At 32.8% G+C, this 19,697-nt stretch overlaps 1 protein-coding gene across 2 annotated transcripts in view; it reads right to left on the reverse strand.

Moving 5' to 3' along the window:
- Positions 1 to 19,697, reverse strand: part of NLGN4X (neuroligin 4 X-linked) — a gene marked incomplete at its 5' end in the record, with an annotated part of 125,026 nt that overhangs the window by 42,653 nt on the left and 62,676 nt on the right. The window contains 2 exons of one of the 2 annotated variants that reach the window (XM_082752015.1): positions 14,005 to 14,157; positions 17,431 to 17,490. In XM_082752015.1, the coding sequence (XP_082608141.1) occupies positions 14,005 to 14,157; positions 17,431 to 17,490 (213 nt within the window). The remainder of the gene's footprint in view (positions 1 to 14,004; positions 14,158 to 17,430; positions 17,491 to 19,697) is intronic. The other variant, XM_082752016.1, reaches the window with a different exon arrangement.

Raw genomic sequence — 19,697 nt, forward strand, 5'->3', positions numbered from 1 at the left:
GAAAGAACAACAACAAAAAAAGTAAACATAGGAAACATAGGATATAATTAACTACAATACAATTACAATATACTGAATAATACACTGAACTGGATATAGTTATTTGAATATGTGTGTATCTCTAGCTGATCCTGCAGTTTTCCTTAATAAATAAATAAATAAATAAATCCCATTCTGAATACCAGAATGCTGAATAGATTCTAACTTCTGCAATTGGTCTCTTGAGTACAGTACCTTTCTGCTGAATTATACTGCTTCAATTACATCATTTAACTAATGCCATGTGAGATTGAAACTAACCAAGTGACCCTGCTGAGAAATTTTTGGTGCACTCCTGTTTTTTGAGTAAACAACAGTAAAGATGTTTCATCTTACAAACAAAGGGAAGGTGCCTGGTTGTTTCCTAAGTACAATATAATTGTATATTTGCATTATACAATTGTAATATATAATTGTATAATTGTATATAATTGTATATAATTGTATATTTGCATTGGGTTTACATGGCAAGGTTTTGGTAGCGGGAGGCTACAGGGCTTCTAAATGTAAATTTTCCTCTTTAAGTTGACATAGATGTTCTAATATATGAGAATGTTAATATGTAATTATTTTAAACACTGTCTTTTGACAGATGCCCAGATAATGGCAATTAGTTCCTTTCTGATGTAACTGATACGTAACTGATTACCAGGCTGTGATATTTCTTTATCTGATAGATTTACTTCCTGTTATTATCTTTGTAAACAATAGAGTCAAATTATTAAAAGGAAAGGAGGACCTTCTGTGCAGTAAGAAAATATGATAGCTGTTAGGGAAGCAATCTGAAGGTGAAAACTGGATGTCTTAAACGGAGAGGTAAAAACAGGAGGACTTCACAATGAATGCGAGACAAATTTGTCCTACAGATTATTGAATATATTGAATGTAGTTATGAACCAGAAAAGTAATTCAACATCTATGTTACTTTAGCAGGCATACAGAATGGATTTTTTTCCTCTCTCTCTCTATATATATATATTTAAAATTTATTTAAGAAGACTGTATTTAAGCTAAATCTCTAGAATGTTTTTCATAAATGATGTCCTTGTACACATCCTGTATGAAAGACCTAAAAGGGAGGAGGTAAACTACTGACTTTTAATTAAAATAACCATTATGAAGAGAGGGATTATTATTTTTTTTTTTTTAATAACTTTTTAAAGGCGGGTTATCCAGTCATCAACACATTTAGAAAAACAGAAGACTTGATTCTCTTGATTCTCTCAGAATCAAGAAACAGAAGCTTGATTCTCTCTTATTAGGCAAAGGTATGGCTAGCTGGCATCAGTAGGAACTATAAAGATGTCAATAAGATTTGCTTGCATCTGAGTCTTGACTACAATCACATGAAAAAAATCAAATAAATGAGAGTCCATAAGTTTTCAGTAAAGCACAGGTTTTCTTTCTTGATAAAATAGCCAATTCTGTACATTTGACAAGCAGCAAACATTTCCATGAAGCAAAAGAAAATGGTTAAAACGTCTTTCCTTTAAACATGCATTTTTAACATTTGTACATGCAGATAAGTCCATTTCTGAAAGAAATAAAAAATAAAAAATAAAAAAAAAGCATAGCCCATCTGCAGAAGAAGATGTAAACAGATCAGAGCAGTCAGGTTGCAAGCTGGAAGTTGCATTGTACCTGCATTATGTGTGTAATGCATTATGTGCATTATGTCTGTGAAAGTAAAGCTATTCAGAAGATTCTGGATCTGGTTGTGCCAATCTGACAGCCTCCAGCAAACAGAAGGGAGCCTCTTTTTGCTGCTTACTATATTTCTGTGGCATTACCAGTTAGGAGCAACAGTCACAGGCAAGGAAAGCCCTTGCATTGGACAAACCAACCACCAGAAAGACAGTTACTTTCCCAGAGACTTTATGATGTAAATTGAATAAACATGTTCAGAGATCCTCATTATGGCTGGACAGAGAAAAGCAATTTACGTGCTTACTATCACTCTTCTACTATGAACAAACAGGTTTGCTTCATTTATCAACCTATAACACAGATTAGAAGAAAAGGGAAATCTTTTGCTTCCTTAAGAAGTCTCCAATGAAGCAATGTAATTCCTCTCAAGAGCAAAGGAAAAGTAGAGATGAAATTAGGACCTTATGAGTCATAGTTTGTTCTATGTTCTATTCAACATCTGCAAGCTAACCTTTATTCAAGGATATTCAGAATTGAATTTCTTGTATTTTTATCAATACAAGTCTATGCTGAAAAACAACTGAGTCTAAGATATCTGTATTTAACCAATGTGTGTTTGATTCCTCCTGTTTTCCACAGTAAGATAAAAATTAAAATTAAAATAAAATAAAATAAAATAAAATAAATAAATTAAAAAAAAAAAAAAAGTAAAATAAAAATCAAAAAGAGAAAGAGAGAGAGAAAACCTTTTTTTTTTTTTTTTTTTTTTCCCCTTTGTAAAAGCAACAGGGGAATATTAGCAATAAAAGGAAAATTATTAAGTTCACAGAAAAATATCCTGAAGGATTATAATAGCTAAGTGATCTGAACTAAGTTACTTGTGCCAAAAGAATAAAGCTTTACTGGTGATATTTTTCCCTAAAAGATTCCGAACAGAAGGAAAATTTAATTGATTGTGTTTTAGTAGGACAAACAAAATTTCACTGAAAGTAAATGGGTTTGAAATTTTTGTCATGATTGATTAGTCTTGACCTGGTAATGGTTGTAGACTAGACTATCTTCTGTGAAAATCAATGTATTTTTTTATACCTTTCTACTGTTTTGAAATGTATCATAGAATCACCGAATCATAGAATATTCTGAGTTAGAAGGGACCCAAAAGGATCACAGAATGGATTGGGTTGGAAGGGTTGGAAGATCATCTAATTCACTCCCCCTGCCATAGGCAGGGATGCCACAAAGTATCAACCAGTCCAAATCCTGGCTCCACACAAGACCACCCAAAAATTAGACCACATGTCTGAGGGCGTTGTCCAAATGCTTCTCTAACTCCAGCAGGCTTAGTTTTATGACCACTTCCCTCAGGAATATTTCCTGTGTGTGCCTGACCTCCCTCTCAGTGAATAACCTTTTCCTAATGTCCAACCTGAACCTCCCCTGATGCAGTTTCATGCTATTTCCTGGTCCTGTTTCTGGTTATCAGAGAGAAGAGATAATTGCCTCCCCTTCTGTCACCCCTCATGAGGAAGCTGTAGGCTGCAATGAGGTCTCACCTCTCCTCTTCTCTAGGCTGAACAAACCAAATGACCTCAGCCGCTCCACATATGTCTTTCTCTCTAGACTTTTCATCATCTTTGTTGCACTATGAGTGACCTTTAGACACTGTCTAATAGTTTTATGTCCTTCTTATATTGTGGTGCCCGAAACTGCACACAGTACTCCAGGTGAAGCCGCATCAGCACAGACTAGAGCAGGACAATCACTTCCTTCAACCATCTTGCAATGCTATTCTTGATGCATCCCAGGATACAGTTGGGCCTCCTGCCAAGGAATACTGTTGACTCCTGTTCAACTTGCTGTCAACCAAAATCCTCAGGTCCCTTTCTACATGGGAAGGGATCCCTTTCCACTGTTCTCCAGAGTCTTGTTCCCTAGACACTACATATATCCAGGATTGCTCCATCTCACGTGCTGAATCAGACACTTGCTGTTGTTAAACTTCATGTGGTTTGTGATTGCCCAGCTTACTGACTTGTCAAGATCTCTCTGCAAGGCTTCTCTTCAACAGAGTTAACAGCTTGTCCCAATTTAGTGTTGACCATAAACTTACCAATTATGTCTCCATGTCCTGCACCCAAGTCTTTTATGAAAACATTACAGAGAACTGACCCTAAAATGGAGACAGGAGGAATGCCACCAGTCTGATGGTGGCTAGTCATTAGTAGGGTTCATCATTTATCACCATTAAATTACCATTTATTATAACACTTTGAGCTCCAGACATCAACCAACTGTTCACTCATCACATAATGCTTTTGTCTGGCTGTGTGCTGGACATTTTGCCCAGAAGAATACTATAAGAAAAAGTATCAGAAACTAGGCTGAAATCCAAAAAGATTACATCAGCTGGCTTCCCTTGGTCAACTAGGTGAACTAAAAGAATATTAAATCCATTAACTAAGAATGCGTGTTTTCTGTGACCAATGTCTGCATTGCCTTTAAGGTGTTTTTCAATAATTCCCAGAATTTTCTTTTCCGTAATTTTATCAGGCACTGAAGTGAGACTGATAGGGCTGTAATTACCAATGTCTTCTTTCTTTTTCTTCTTGAAAAATGGAAAGACATTTTCTAGCTTTCAGTTGACTGTGACCTTTCCAGATTCCCAAGACCATAGCAAAATAATTGAGATGATGTCATCCCATGATGACATCAACCAGCTCTTTGAGCACCCTGGGATGAATCCCATTGAGGTCCATAGACTTATATATATCTTGCTGGAGTAGCAAATTCTGCGGGTCCATCATCAGTGTTGAAGACAGAGGGAAAAAAGGCATTAAACATCTCTACTTTGAGTATGTCCCTATATTTGAGGTGACCATCCTCATGAATTAATAGACAAGTGTTATCTCAGGTTCTCCTTTTGCTACTAAGATACTTTTAAAAGCTCTTTTTATTGTCCCCCACAGTACTGGCCAGCTTCAACTTTAACTGAGCTTTGGCCACACAAATCTTCTCCCTGCAATGCCAAACAGTATCTCTGCAGTCCTCACATGTCACCTGACCTCTTTTCCACTGGCCATACACTTTCTTTGTTGACCTAAGCTCTAGAAGACCCCTACTCAGTCAAGCCAGCCTTCTGCTCTGGGTGCTTGACTTCTGCCATTTTGGAATTGCCTGTTCCTGCGCTCTTAGGAGGTGGTACAACCAGCACTGATGAACCTCAATGTCTTTAAAAGCAGATTCCCACGAGACCTCACTAACAAGTTCCCTGAGCAGTCTGAAGTCTGTTCTTCCCCATTTTGGTATCACTTTTCCTCTTATCACTAAACGTTTTGAACTCATCTACTTCATGGTCACTATGACCAAGATAGCCACCAATTGCCACTTAACCCACAAGACACTCTTGGTTTACAAGTAGCAAATCTGAGAGGTCACTTTTTCTGGTCAGCTCTCTTAGTATATGTATCAAGAAGTTATCATCAAGTTGTTTTATGAATCTCCTGGACATGTTTGTATCAACTGTGTGGTATTCCCAGTTTATGTCTGGCAAATTGAAGTGCCCTATAGGGACAGGGCCACCTGATCTAGAGGTATCTCTTAGTTCCTTAAAGAATAATTAATTGGTGTTACCATCCTGGCTTGGTCTATAGGGGACTGGCACAATGACATCTGCTTTATTTGCTTGTCCCTTAATCCTTAACCAGAGGCTCTCAACCATGTCATTGCCGAAGTATTTTCATAGAAACTCAATTAGCTATGGATGAGATTTGTAGGGAATTAGGTAACTACTAGCTATTCAAACATAGGAACATCATTTTCACAGAGCACAAATATTTACAATCAAATGTTATTTGTTATAAATGGAGCACAACTGAAATGTGAAAAAAATATATATTTTTGATAGTATATCAAATATAGAATCACATACTTAAGTAAATGTTAAAAAAATCTTTAACATTTCTAGAAAATGAACACAGACCTATGCAACCTACTTGGAGAGATTTGATTTTCTTAAACATACAAGATCTGATTTTATGTAATCTAATGTTATAGCAATGAATAAAACTCTGGTTTTAGTCTCTTCTCTTAAGTTTCGATAAAGGCTATAAGTGCTTACTTTACCATTTCCCAGATACCAAAGGGGGTACTTAGTTTTAGGTGAATACATAATACAATCCACAGATAGCTTGGGAAACAAGAAACAAATAAAAATTGAAAACTCTGAAACCATTTTTTTCATTGTTGTTTTTATTATAAGTCCTCCCATTTTTCCTACTGTAATTGTATTACATCTTGCATGATTATATTTTTTTAATCAATCTAAGCTCTAAGTGAACCAGTGTTACCATAGGAGACCTGGGACTAATGAATGCCAAAAGAACACATTTTTATCAATTCCCTAAATGGAAAACATTTAGAAGGCAGAAATGAAAAGATGAAAATTGATGACTTTTGTCAACTGCTGACCTTTACCTGAAGATATCTACTGAAGAACTCACTTAACATCTATCACTTACGTTTTATTCATTTAATACTCAGATTCCTTGTATAGATTTAGGAGCTATTCAAGGCAAAAATTAATTGGCAGTTCTGAAACAGAAGCTCCATAAACACACAGAGAGGTTTTTGTTTTTTGTTTTTTGTTTTGTTTTGTTTTGTTTTGTTTTTCCTCTCTGTATACTGTGATATATACTGGCTTGATAGGTTACTGTAAGCAGTTAAGATATTTCAGTTTTTCTGTGTCCATCAATTTGTCATTACAAGGAATGACAAAAAGGTCTGAAATAATTAAAACAAAAATGTGTTTGTTTTGTGTTCCTTCCAAGAGTACATCTCACTGGTTGGTGAAAGCATGCAACTTTAACTCTATGACCCTTTGCACACTGCTCCCCTGCCTCCTCAGAAAAGAATACTGCCTTGTTACAGTGAGTGAGTAACACTTTACATTTTTTCTTTTAATTTATGTATAAACATTGCAAAACCCTGCAAACAGTGGAGGACTTCATATAAAATGAAGGTTTTAACCTGTTTTTCTTTTGTTCAGCCAGAATCTTTATAATACTATTAAACTGAAACATTTAAGATTTATGTTAACATTTAATATAACTGAAACATGTAGTTCCTGTCTACAAAAAAGGTACCTGCAGGGGAAAAAATCTGGGGGAAAAATATATATATATATATAATATATAAATATAAAAAACATACGTATATTGTATATATATAATAACGACTAAATTGATATACACTAAGGAAAAAAAGAACATTTTCACAGTCACTTCTCAAAACATAAATGTGTTTATATTAATCTAGATAGAGCAGCACTTACCTTGATATTGCTAGAAACGCTCAAATGATGACTGCTACTGAGAGAATTACCTGAAATTCATCTTTTTAAACTTTTCATTTTTATGTTTTACAGCATCTTTTACTTTTCTGCTCCATTGACAATATAGTTTATGATAAAAAAAAATATTTTCTCACAGCATTCTTGACTAGTTCAATCAGCTGGGTTAATCCATCAAGCCTGGAAGAGGTAGATCACATTGTACTTGGGTAAGAGGAACTTTCATTCAAAATAGTATTGCTAAACTCCAGTTTTAACAATCACATTTCTAAGAATGTGCCCATGACTACTGATTTAATTACCTAATCTTGTCAAGAGTTTTAAATTGTCAGATGATTTCAGGTGCTAAAGAATTAAATCACATGAGAGCAGAACAAGCTATTAAGAGCTGTTGTGATTATAAGATGTAATCATAGTGCTACCATGCAGTCTTTCTATGAAAGGAGTATATCTAATGTTAGAAACTCAATTAATGTGCATATAGCTTCTGTTGATACTGTAACTTATGTACTTGCTGCTTCTCATGTTTGAAACAGAAGATGTAGTGGCATGACAGTCTAAAAACAGTGGGATATGTATGTGATTTCTCAGCTGCGTTTGTGCAAATCCAACTTTGTGACCTAACAACAGGTTATAAATAATAGAACAACAACAACAACAACAACAAATAAAATAAATAAACAAACAAATAAATTAATATCAAATACAATAATTCTGATGTACACAAAAAATGTGTTGGTACCAACAGAAATAACATTTATCCATCATTGATGGGAACTAGTTTTACTAAAGCAGAAAATCACTATGGTAACACATTAGCTGACACAGTTGTTGGACAACTAACAGGGGAGGCCAGGGACCAACATAACCAGGGAATAATGTGCATGAAGCTGAAAGATGTAGGTAACACAATGTAGTGATGCGTACGTTGGCATCAATGATGTAAACAATCATTATAAGTTAAATTGAGTTTAAACAAAACTCCTTTCTTGTGTAAGCACTGAACTGTGATTTACTTTGCATGCTCCAGCTCCAGGGTCATTTCATGAGTACTAATCTACCTCTGGTGCTTTCTACCAGCAGATCACCTTTAAATTTCTTGTACTAGTGGGCACACACTGGAGATAAAAAAGGGTGGCCTGGAGGCACAAAGAGAACAGATCTGCATGTCTCAATTTCGAAAAACAAAACAAAAACTAAACTAAACAAAAATACACACATAAAGGCGTCATTTTGCTCAACAGCTACACTGGTGAAGATAAATCTTGAATCTTACAGTATAATACTGTACAAACACTGTGAATATGAAAGAATTCAGTTCTGTTCTAGGTGAAAAGTGAGGTCATATACTACTCATTTCTTTGATTACCTCTGTACAGCTTCCAACATATATTTTTCACAAACTAACAATATGTAAAGGTACTAATTAAAATGTTACCTTGAAGGTTAGATATATTAACAGTTTATAACTGCTTACATCATTCATGTTACCTGGGAAAATTTCAAAACTGCTATGAGGAAACTGGTGTTTTATTCAAGGTTTACCTGAGTAGTCACTGACTCATTAACCTCTCTGTTTCAGTAAGTTAAATTATCTCATATTCTGCTTACTTAAACTATAGTGACTTTTTAAAGAATCTGTAACCTACATAACATTTTACATCACCCTTTGCAGTCCACAGATGTGCTTCTGGTCAGTCAAAACCTAAGCAGTTCATTTACAATGTATACTGTTTCAATGTATTTGTGTTCTAACCTGCAAATCAAACACTTAGTGAAGTAAAGAAAGATAAAGTTCTCTATAACTTGCATAAGTACAGAGACTCCTTGTAAAATAAATTCTGATTTATATTAAATTGCCTAATATTTATAGAGAGCTGTAATTACATGTGGATATAATTTCTGTTAAAAGGTAGCCCAGTCTTTCAAGACTGAGTACTTAAAATGCATGTTTATTACCATAAAGGAAGGAGAGAGAAAAAAAAAGTCCATTCTTACCAGCATGGTTTGGAATTCTAAGAGGAAGAAAATGTTAAATTCTAAATGGTGTCCATAATGCTAAACAAATGTTATAATTTTGAACTCTGAGTGTGTCTCATTTACTACATTAGATGTTTCATTTAATTCTGGCTTCCAAAATATGATTCATATTTCTAGAATTCATCTCATGTTTTGGCTGTAATAGCTCACACAAGAACATCAAGTTCATATTTGAATATGTTAATTATTTTCTGAAGATTTCTTCCATTTTTATAACACTGCATCTGAATTTAACTGCATAAAATAATTCTGGGGTGTTGGGGCTTTGCATTTTGCTGTTGTTTGGTTGGATGGTTGGCTTGGTTTGGTTTTGGTTTTGTTTTGTGATTTTTTGTTCTTGTTGCTTGGTTGGTTTGTTTGGTAGATGTGGAGGTGGGGGAAGAAGGGAGGCTAGATTTATGGCTTTCTTTCCAGAATTCTCACTCCTATTTTTCCAGATTTTGTTTCTACTGTTACACAAGCTAATCTGGGGCTCAGCATATTCAAGTGTCCCCAAGAAACAAACAATTCAGGTCATGCCACAGCAAAACAACAGTTTTGCTAGGGGAACCAGAAGTTCCCCTTCTGTGTTTTGTCTGTTACTTAACCCTGAAAAAGATGTTACCACAATATTGATAGCTAGGTTGTAAATATATATATAGCATACCCACTAAGATTAAGAATTTGAACAATAACAAATTAAGCAATATCCAAACTGAGTGAGTCAGGTTGTTCTAACCATCTTTCTTCTGTAATACCATAACATTATTAGACTTAGGATATCTGTTTTGCCCAATCATCTCACTCTTCTGTATTTATACTTTTTTTTTTTCAGTTAAATAAGTCCTTAAGTAGTATGGGATTTTTGAAAATTCTTTTTTTTATTATTATTTTTTTATTATTTTTTTAATAACTTAAATATATAAAAAAAGCCATCCTACACATTGCTCAAAGCATGAGTTCTGGGCTGGAGGGGCAGTAAGTTTTAGTATTTCTGTGTGGTACAATGCAGAATTTATCACAATATAGGAGCACTGACTTGCACTTTCAAAATTTCCAATTTCCTTTAACTTTAACAGTGTCTTCTCTCAGCATTGTGGTGATGCATTAGTGGGAATGAGAGATGCTGAGTTGGGCAGTCAAGATCTCCCCAAACCCTAAAGTGTTGTACAATGACTTAAACGTGGCACAGCAGCACTACACTGTGCATAGTACCCATATATTGTGTAAAAAGGAAAAGCTAAACCTCTTCTATTTTACTGTCTCAAAGGATCCTATCCAGGAGATGTATACTCAAAGGGAAAATATGGCCTTCTAAACAATATCTGCAACCCATATTACCACTGTATTCATCCTTAGGGGTCTCGAAATCCCAATAAGAATACCAGCAGTACTTTTATCTAGAGGAATCCAAAAAAGGAATAATAAAAAGGTTGGAAAGTCCTGTGTCCAGCTGTCTGTTATTTTGCCATAGTGCTGCTTGAACACAGAGAAAAAGTTGTGGTACTTCTTTGCAGAGCAGCTCCGCAGTCCTCCAAAAGAGAGAACAGCATTTCTTATCTATTTTGGAGATACAAATAAATATTACTCAGAGCAGAGTCCAAAGGCTTATTCTTAAGTCAGATGCAATAAGAAAAGATAGAAATGAAGCTATTTGTCTCTCTCAGCCAGTTATAATTATTTATAGATCACTGTGTCTCAGCTACTGCAATTAAAGTCTTCTTTTTCTGCGTGGGATGCCTGCTTTCTGGTTATTACTTAAGACTAGAAGTTTCAGTATCTCAGTTATAGCCAACAGACAACCAGACTTCAATCTATAAAGTATTATCTCCACAAAGATGGGGAAATCTTGTCATTGTGGTGCCTGCTAATATTTAGTTTAAAAACTTGAATAATGGAGTGCCATCTGTTATTAGACACAGATCTTTTCAAAGACTTTCAATAACTTATAAGGTGATCATAGATTAATGATCAAAAAATTAAACAATAATTATAATAAACATTATATATTTAATATATACTTATCATATATTTATTTATATATAATTAAAGATTATATTATATCCTGTAGTAAAAGAAGCAAGTGTAGTTTATATTCTATTACCTTGACAAAAAAATCATAACTATATATGTATTTCTAGAAGCCAGACACCTTGTGCCAGTGAAGAAGAGTCTGGTAAAGCAAGTGGTTTCTAATAATTTAAATTTCCCCTCATCTATGAAGATGCATTGTCAAAATACTGGTTTCTTAAACATGTGCAAACACTGTTAACAATTTGTTCTCCAGTTTTCTGTCACAGATAAATTCCCAGGACCTCAAGCTGAAATTTTTCTGGTTAATATTGTACAGTGATCATCTACATAGATTTTCTATCTGCTGTTGTTAATGACAAAATATAGAATGAAAGGAAATCTACTAAATATACCTAAATTATAGAACTAACATTTATGATAGTAATAATAATAGTTGGGTACATTCAGGTGCAATTTTTCCAAAGGAAAGATACGTATATAGGGGCTTCAGTAACTCATTATGATGTCTGACCAATGCAGTGTGTATTTCCCTGTCACAGGATGTGATAATAGCAATAGAATTACCAAGTCCTGTCATTTTTGTCATGTTTGTATGTGTACTTGTATGTACAAACTCACAAATGAAAAGGGTTTGAAACAAACCTACATAAATAAATATATGTTTCATAAAGAATCACAGAGCCATAGAGTCATAGAATCATAGAACGGTTTGGGTTGGAAGAGACCTTAAATACGATGTAGTTCCAACCCCCGTGACATAGGCCACCCTGGCATCAGGCTGCTCATCTAACCTGGTCTTGAACACCTCCAGGGATGAGGCATCCACAACATCTCTGGGCAACCTGTTCCAGTGCCTCACCACTCTCTGAGTGAGAATTTCCTCCTGAAGAAGATAAACTTCTGTGCTAGATACAAATACTGCCAACCCCAAAATGATATTTGGTAATAATTATATATATATATATATATATATAAATATATATATATATAAATATAAATGAATAAACATGCTTTTTTCCATATGCTTATTTACTTTAATGTTCATTTTTGATGTTTTTTTTTAAATTTATTTATATTTATATATATATACGTATAAAATATTAATTCGTAAATGAAAATATTGCAAACTTCTCCTTCCTTTAGATGGATATGTAAAAGCTGGACAATTAAATATCTCTAGCAACATCTGTATCCTTCAATACATTTTGTTAAAAAAAAAAAAAAAGATAAAAAACTTTAAATAGAGTGTTTCAATAAACTGTTTTGGTGACAGCTATCACGACGATCCTTGGGCATACACTTTTATTTATCAAAAAACAAACAAATAAACAAAAACAACAAAAAATGTTTTGTTGAAGCTTATATACATGTACATAAAAAACCTGTTGTGTCTTTTTTTTTCTCCTTTTTTTTTTTTTTCTTCTTTTGGGTGTGTTTCTGAGTACTATGACTGCAGGTATAAATACAAAAAAAATACGTTTATCTTCCTTGCTTTATGTATAAATCTTCCTCTAACTTTGAAAAAAAAAAAAAATCAAAAAAAAACAAAAAACCAAAAACAAACAAAAAAACCAACAACAACAACAAACAAACAAACAAAAAAGTTATTTTATATTTGAATAAGAGTCAAATTCAGGGACAAAAATAATCTCTTTGTTGTGATGAGATAGAACATTGCTTAATAATTCAGCAAAAGAAGATTCTTCTGTTCCAAAACAGTACATAACAAGAACATAGATCAGCTTTGCTATCAAGAAATGATTTAAAATCTTTGTAAATCAAAAATGCACAATTAAATTGCTTCCTAAAATGCTGGAAATATAAGCATACAGGTGACAAAAAGTAGCTCTAAAGTCTGCTATGATGAGCAAAATTTTAGCTTAGTTTTCTATGGAAAAGAAATAAAGAAATGAAGCTTCATTAAATAAAGCTTCATTTGGAGAAAACCTGCTTTTATATGCTTGTTTATCCAAAAGATGGAATCACAGAGAAAGCAGAAAAAAGTTTTCATCTCCTGCCATGTGGTATACCACATTGATACCACTGCTGTTCTAGCTACAAGTGCAGAGCACAGCACTGTATGGGCTGCTGCAGGGAAAGTTAACTCCATCCCAGCCACACCCAGTACATCATGGATCTAAGGATATTCTGTTATTCCCAATAATGCTGAGAGAAGGAAAAAGACAGTTTAAAAGGCAGAAATTAATTAAATGTTTGAAAGACAGTAGTGTTAATTCATTTTAACAGTATAATTCATGTTTATAATGTTCCTTATGTTTAGAAAGATAATTCTATATCACTCCTTGAAACCCCTTGACTCCATTTAACCTATAACATAAATTCCATCAGTGTATAAAGCCTCTTTTTTTTCTGTATTAAATAAAAATTCTGGCCTAAAACAAACATGCCTACAAAAATTGCAAATAGTAACATCCTTCTTGCTATTAGCAACCATTTTGAAACAAGTAAGTACTCATTCTTGACTAATTTTCTTCTTTTTTATGAGGAATTCAGGATATCTCAATGATAAATAGACACAATTCCCCAACAGTTGTTAAATACTGAACAAAGAGCATATATGATATGATAAATTGAAGGGAAACCAGCACTAACTTCATTACAAAAGTCCAGTAATTTTTGATTAATGTGAAAACAGCCGAGAAGACAGCTTGGTGTGACGTAGCTTGATCCCCAGAAAATACTAAACAATATTCAAAATGATATAATGCAGTCAAACTATCCACCAGCAAGAATGTTCTTTTTATAAATAAATAAATAAATAATGGTTCGAGGATTTATGATTGATCAGTAGATCTAATAAACATTCAAATATCTCTATCTGACTGGCTATTTAATGAAAATACCATCTAAGTACTTCAATATATGTATTTATGGTGATGAAAAAAAGTGCCACTTACCTAAAACCCCCAGCCTGTAATTGAGGGTGACAACAATGACATTTCCATAACTTGCAAGAATGCTCCCATCAATCATGTTGCCAGTACCCTCCATGTAAGATCCACCATGGATATAGACCATAACTGGTTTCTTGCTGTTCTGATCATGAATGTCTGAAAAAATTCAAGTAAGGAAAACATAATAAAGTAATAAAAAATAATGAAATATAGGATTAACAGTTTATAAAACTGCTAAAACTATTCTTAGCTGTTTCTCATGTTTTCCATGTCATCATCACCACTTAAAACAGCAAGCTTACACAGTTCCTATAAGCCTAATATGTTTATATTTTAAATATTTCTCTTTGTTACTTCAAATACTATTTTCTATTAAATATTTTCAGAACACCCTTAGAAGTCTTTAATATTACAATAAATTAATTCAGATGTAAACACTTAAATGCCTAAATAGAAAAAAGAAAAAAAAAAAAAAGAAAAAAAAAAGTGGAATAATCTTGTATTTTTAAAGTATTCGAAGTCAAATATGTTCCAATTTAGAAATACTAATACATAAATAATAACAAAATTACAATAATGATCCATACTTTCCTATTCCTCGCTGAGATACATTTGTTGAAATTATATTTCCAATAGTTCAGTATCAGATAATATCACAAAATCAAATTGTTCTTATGAAAGTAAACATAGGAAACTGTTCATTCCTTTTAGATAGCCCAAGAGTTAAAAAACACAGAGAATTTGACTGAGTTTACAACCCAGGTTTTTTTCTGTTTGTTTGTTTGTTTTTGTATGTAAATCAATCACTGTCTTCTATGTCATGGTTTACCACATTGTAGTAGCTAAGCATTAAAGAAAATCATTAAATCTATGAGCCTGAATTATATAGCTAATCTTTTGTACACACAGAAAATCTATTTACTACTTTGATACAGATAAACAGATGGATTTCTCTAAAATAAGTTAAATGAAATTGATAGCAATATTTTTATACTTTAGAGTGAGTCATAAAGATGCACTAACCAATGATTTGGAGTATATTTAGGACTATATTTATATCTCTTCCTCTAATAATAAAAAATGTAGGCTCCTGATTCTGGAGATCAGACTAACTAAATTAGGAACTTATGCTCTACAGAAACAGTTGAAATATGGTCTAAGGTTAAAAAACAGAAGGCATTTCATCAAGTAGCTGTTAGAATTAACTATATGTGGAACTAATTTGAACATACTTAAAGGTAAATTATGGCTGGTCATATTTATACAGCCAATTATTAATTTCCTCATGTGCACGCACAATCCTAAAAGTAAAAAACATCAGTTGAGTACAAAGAAAATATGATTGGTTTCCAGTGTACATCTACCTAGACATAAGAATCTAAGGCTTGTTATAGACTCCACCTTGTCATAAAAAGATACACACTCTACGTGTTGTATTTTATATGTTGTACTTGAGCAGAAGAACAAAAAGCTTTGTAATTATTTTAACTACAAGAGTAATGTTACTATTAAACAGGTCATGTAAAGCAATGAAGTACATTTTAATACATGTATTTTTTTATTTGTAAATTCACAGAAAAGTACATGAAAAAGTGTCTCGTGCAAATTTTAAGGTAAGCTCTCAGTAAATTAAAGTGATATTTATTTAAAACAATTATTTGTGGTACAGAGTAACCTTCACTTTCTCTCCCCAAAGTCTCATGGCATGAGTTGTTGTATTTAATATTTTCTTATTACATAGTTCTTACTCAGAGTTTAATCTTTCACTACTGAATTCAATGGGAGATTTCCTCTTCTCCTTCAATGGGAACATGATTGGCTTCAACATAAGGGAAATAAGCTTTATGTTTTATGTGTTTAGATCTAAACTGGATGTCCTTGTTGATCAAAAATTTATAACTGTTTATAAAGTTTGAAAAAATCTGAAAAATGTTTTCATCATTAAACATCTAATGGTTTTAGAGCAATTTTATTTTCACTTGCTATTTATCTTTAGCTTAAAAATTAGCTGCACAATTTGTTATAGCAAATAATGATACTGTCATTTATAAAAAAGCATAAATTGAAGAGAAATAGGAAGAAAGTCAAAGAATAATGGAGTAACTTTGCTCTGTTCTGCAGAGCATTTTTATATTATAAGAAATAGTGCAATTCAGCAATGAAGACTGTACAGTCAAGGGCAACAAGTGTGAATTAAAGACCAGAGATTTTTATTATGGTATTTTATATATGGGTAAAATAGCTAAAATTGAGATGATCTGCCAAGAAAAAAAGGAGATTAAAAATCAACCTCAACACAATACATGTGGTTCTAAGGGGAACCAAGAGGATAAACATTCCAAATGTACTTGAACTGATGTCAGATTGAAGAAAAATATAAAGGCACTTCAGAAAGGCCAAGCAGGAGAGGAATAAGAGATGGATTGCTCCAAATCCAGAACAATAAACTTCCCAAGGCTCCCATTTGCTCATTTAATTTGAAAATATTTGTTCTTAATTTGGTAAGTACAAAGAGATTATAAAATGACAGTAACTTTAATGAAAAGGAAGGGTGAGAATAGAGGAAGATTTCATGACTTCTTTCTATTTTAGCGTATCCTGCCTTTGCTGTGCCAAAGCAAGAAAAAAGTATTTCCTTGTAAAACTTTTTTGGGGGGTACTTCACTGTAAACTTCAACATTTCCTTTCAGGAAATCCAATCTAAGACTGAAAGATGTCAATGAAAAAGATTGTAATTGATTTCAGTGGGAATCTGCTCATAGTCATAATGAATGTATCTCAGAGGCTAGCTGATTACAAGCAGGGAAAAAATAAAATAAAATAAAATAAAATAAAATAAAATAAAATAAAATAAAATAAAATAAAATAAAATAAAATAAAATAAAATAAAATAAAATAAAATAAAATAAAAAATATCAAAGATAAACCATGATGCAACAGCATCCAATACAGTATGTGAACGGGAGAAATGATGGAAATGAAAGAAAGAATACATGTGAGGTCTTTTCATGATTTTTCAAGCACATGAATTTACAAAATGTATAAGAGAGAAAAGAGCACATGCCTGTTTTCAAATTCCATTTTCTCACCTAAGAAAGAATGGTGGAGGGGGACAATGACAGTACATATTTTTAAATAATATTTATTACTCACTTCACACATATTTAGGAATAACCTTTACACATATTTTACAGGGGAGTTACATTCATATGTTAAATTGGATTTTAAAAAGAAAAACAAAGCAATTTTTAAAGAAGAAAATAAAGAAGAACACTGAAGTGTGCTTCTGCAAATAAGTGACTAAAAATCATGTTGAAATAACAATAACAATAATAACAATAATAATTAATATTATTAAAATAAAAATAATTTTTTTAAAAAAGTTTATGTTCATGCATCAGGGTTGAGTTTTGAAAAAAAAAAAAATACCTTCATCTTCACCACGATCATTACTGGTTATATCATCTGCGCTTTTCTTTGTGTTGGCTCCTGGGTTCATATTGAGGAGGAGAATAAAGGGAAAAAAGAGAATTCAAAAACAGCAGGTTCTCAAAAATAAAAATAATTAGAAAAACATTAGTTAAAAAAAATGTAACAAAAATGTCAAAACCTGTTACATTTGAAGTTGAAAAACAAAAAGGATGCAAACTGCACATAAACATAAAATGTCAAGAAGAACAAATTGAAAATATTTGAAAAAATGTATTATATTCAGTGACAATGCAGTTACTTCAGTTAAAAGTGCTAAAAAAAAAATAAAAATTAATGTGCTATTAAAAAAGAATAATATAAACAAAAAAAAAACAGTAAGTATGGTTTCTACATAAGAAATGCAATTGATTTCTGTCACTTTGAAGAAATAATGGCTTCAGTCACTGTCTTCAATAACATGTCTTCATGTTATTCATCCTCATGAAGATTCATTAACAATTAGCCACAACCTGAATTTTAAACGGATTCAATTCAAGTAAAATTGGCATTGAGTCTTACACAACTTGAATGGTCTAAGACAAACCATATAGAACTCCTTAAATTTTATTTTTTCTTCCCAAATAAACAAAAAAGATATGCAAAAAAGGAAACTGAAAACATAGGAAAAACACAGAGTTGAGCAGAGTTGAGTCAATCCCTGACACAAAATTTGTCAAAAAGTAGCCCTAGTTTGTATTATACCATGTACCATACTCTTTAGATTAAATGAAAAAAAAATAACTGAAAATAGTTACTTACCATGGAAAAGAACTTGCATTTATTCGTTTAAAAATTTGGTAAAGAATAAATTTTATTTTTTATTTAATGTTTTAATGTTCTTTTACAACAAACTTTTGAGGCATATACATGCATACGAGCATATATCCCCCTCCCCCCCATGTCCACACATGCCTGCATTTATGGGAGGAAGATGAAATAAGCATGATAGTTTTCCCCACACCTCTCCTTGAGCAATATATCTGTTTTCTGACTTTAAAAAATGACACTAAACTACCTTTGTCACATTATGTTGTGCTCACTCCTGTAGCAAGTAGCCTTCTGCAATGTAAAAGGTTATATGAACAGTGAAATATGAACAAGCACAATTTGTACATTAGTTTAGAAATGAAATATGGCTACTAAATAAATAATGTTATGTCACCAATTTAACCATATATTTTTTGATTTGTCTTTATTGGGAACTGTGTTTTCAAGATGGACTGAAATATACTTGAAATATACAATATTCAAAATATACAATATATAAAAGTCACTTGACTTTGAGTTTGCATATGAAGTGTGAATATGTCACAGATATATAAATGCTATTAAACTCTATTTTAAATAAATGAACTTGTCCTGGTTTCAGTTAGAACAGAATTAATTTTCTTCCTAGTAGCTGGTGGAATGCTGTGTTTTGGCTTAGGATGAGAAGAGTGCTGATAACACGCTGATGTTTTAATTGTTGCAGAGCAGTGCTTATACCAAGCCAAGGACATCTCAGCCTCTTGCTCTGTCCTGCCAACAGGCAGGCTGGGGGTGCAGTAAGAGCTGGGAGGGGACAGACCCAGGACAGGTGACCCGAACTAGCCAAAGGGGTATTCCATACCATCTGACGTCATGCTAAACAATATATAGGGGTGGCTAGCCGGGGGGAGGGGGCCGGACTGACCGGGTTAGGCTGGGCATCGGTCAGCGGGTGGTGAGCAATTGCATTGTGCATCACTTGTTTGTACATATTATTATTAGTAGTACTATTATCACCATTGTATTATTATTATTATTATTATTATTATTATTATTATTATTATTATTATTATTATTATTATTATTATTATTTTCCTGTCTTATTAAACTGTCTTTATCTCAACTCACGGGCTTCACTTTCCATTTCTCTCCCCTGTCCCAGAGAGGGAGGGGTAGGGTGAGCGAACGGCTGCGTGGTGTTTAGCTGCCGGCCGGGTTAAACCATGACAAAACTATTAAAAACTATTAAATCACACAGAATCACAGAATCACAGAATTAAATAAACTATTATAAACAGTAAATAAACTATTTAAACTCTGCATTTATAATATTAAATGTTAATAAAATTATTTAAATGTTGTTATATAATTCTGTATAATGGTTGGTCATTTGACACTGTGCCTTTCCTGTGTAAGGCAAAGGGTATGTTTTGCTGATTTGAATGAACTCAGGATAAACTCAGGCCTTTTTTCTATTT

This window comes from Aythya marila (assembly GCF_965140915.1).
Source record: "Aythya marila genome assembly, chromosome: 1".
NCBI lineage: Eukaryota > Metazoa > Chordata > Aves > Anseriformes > Anatidae > Aythya > Aythya marila.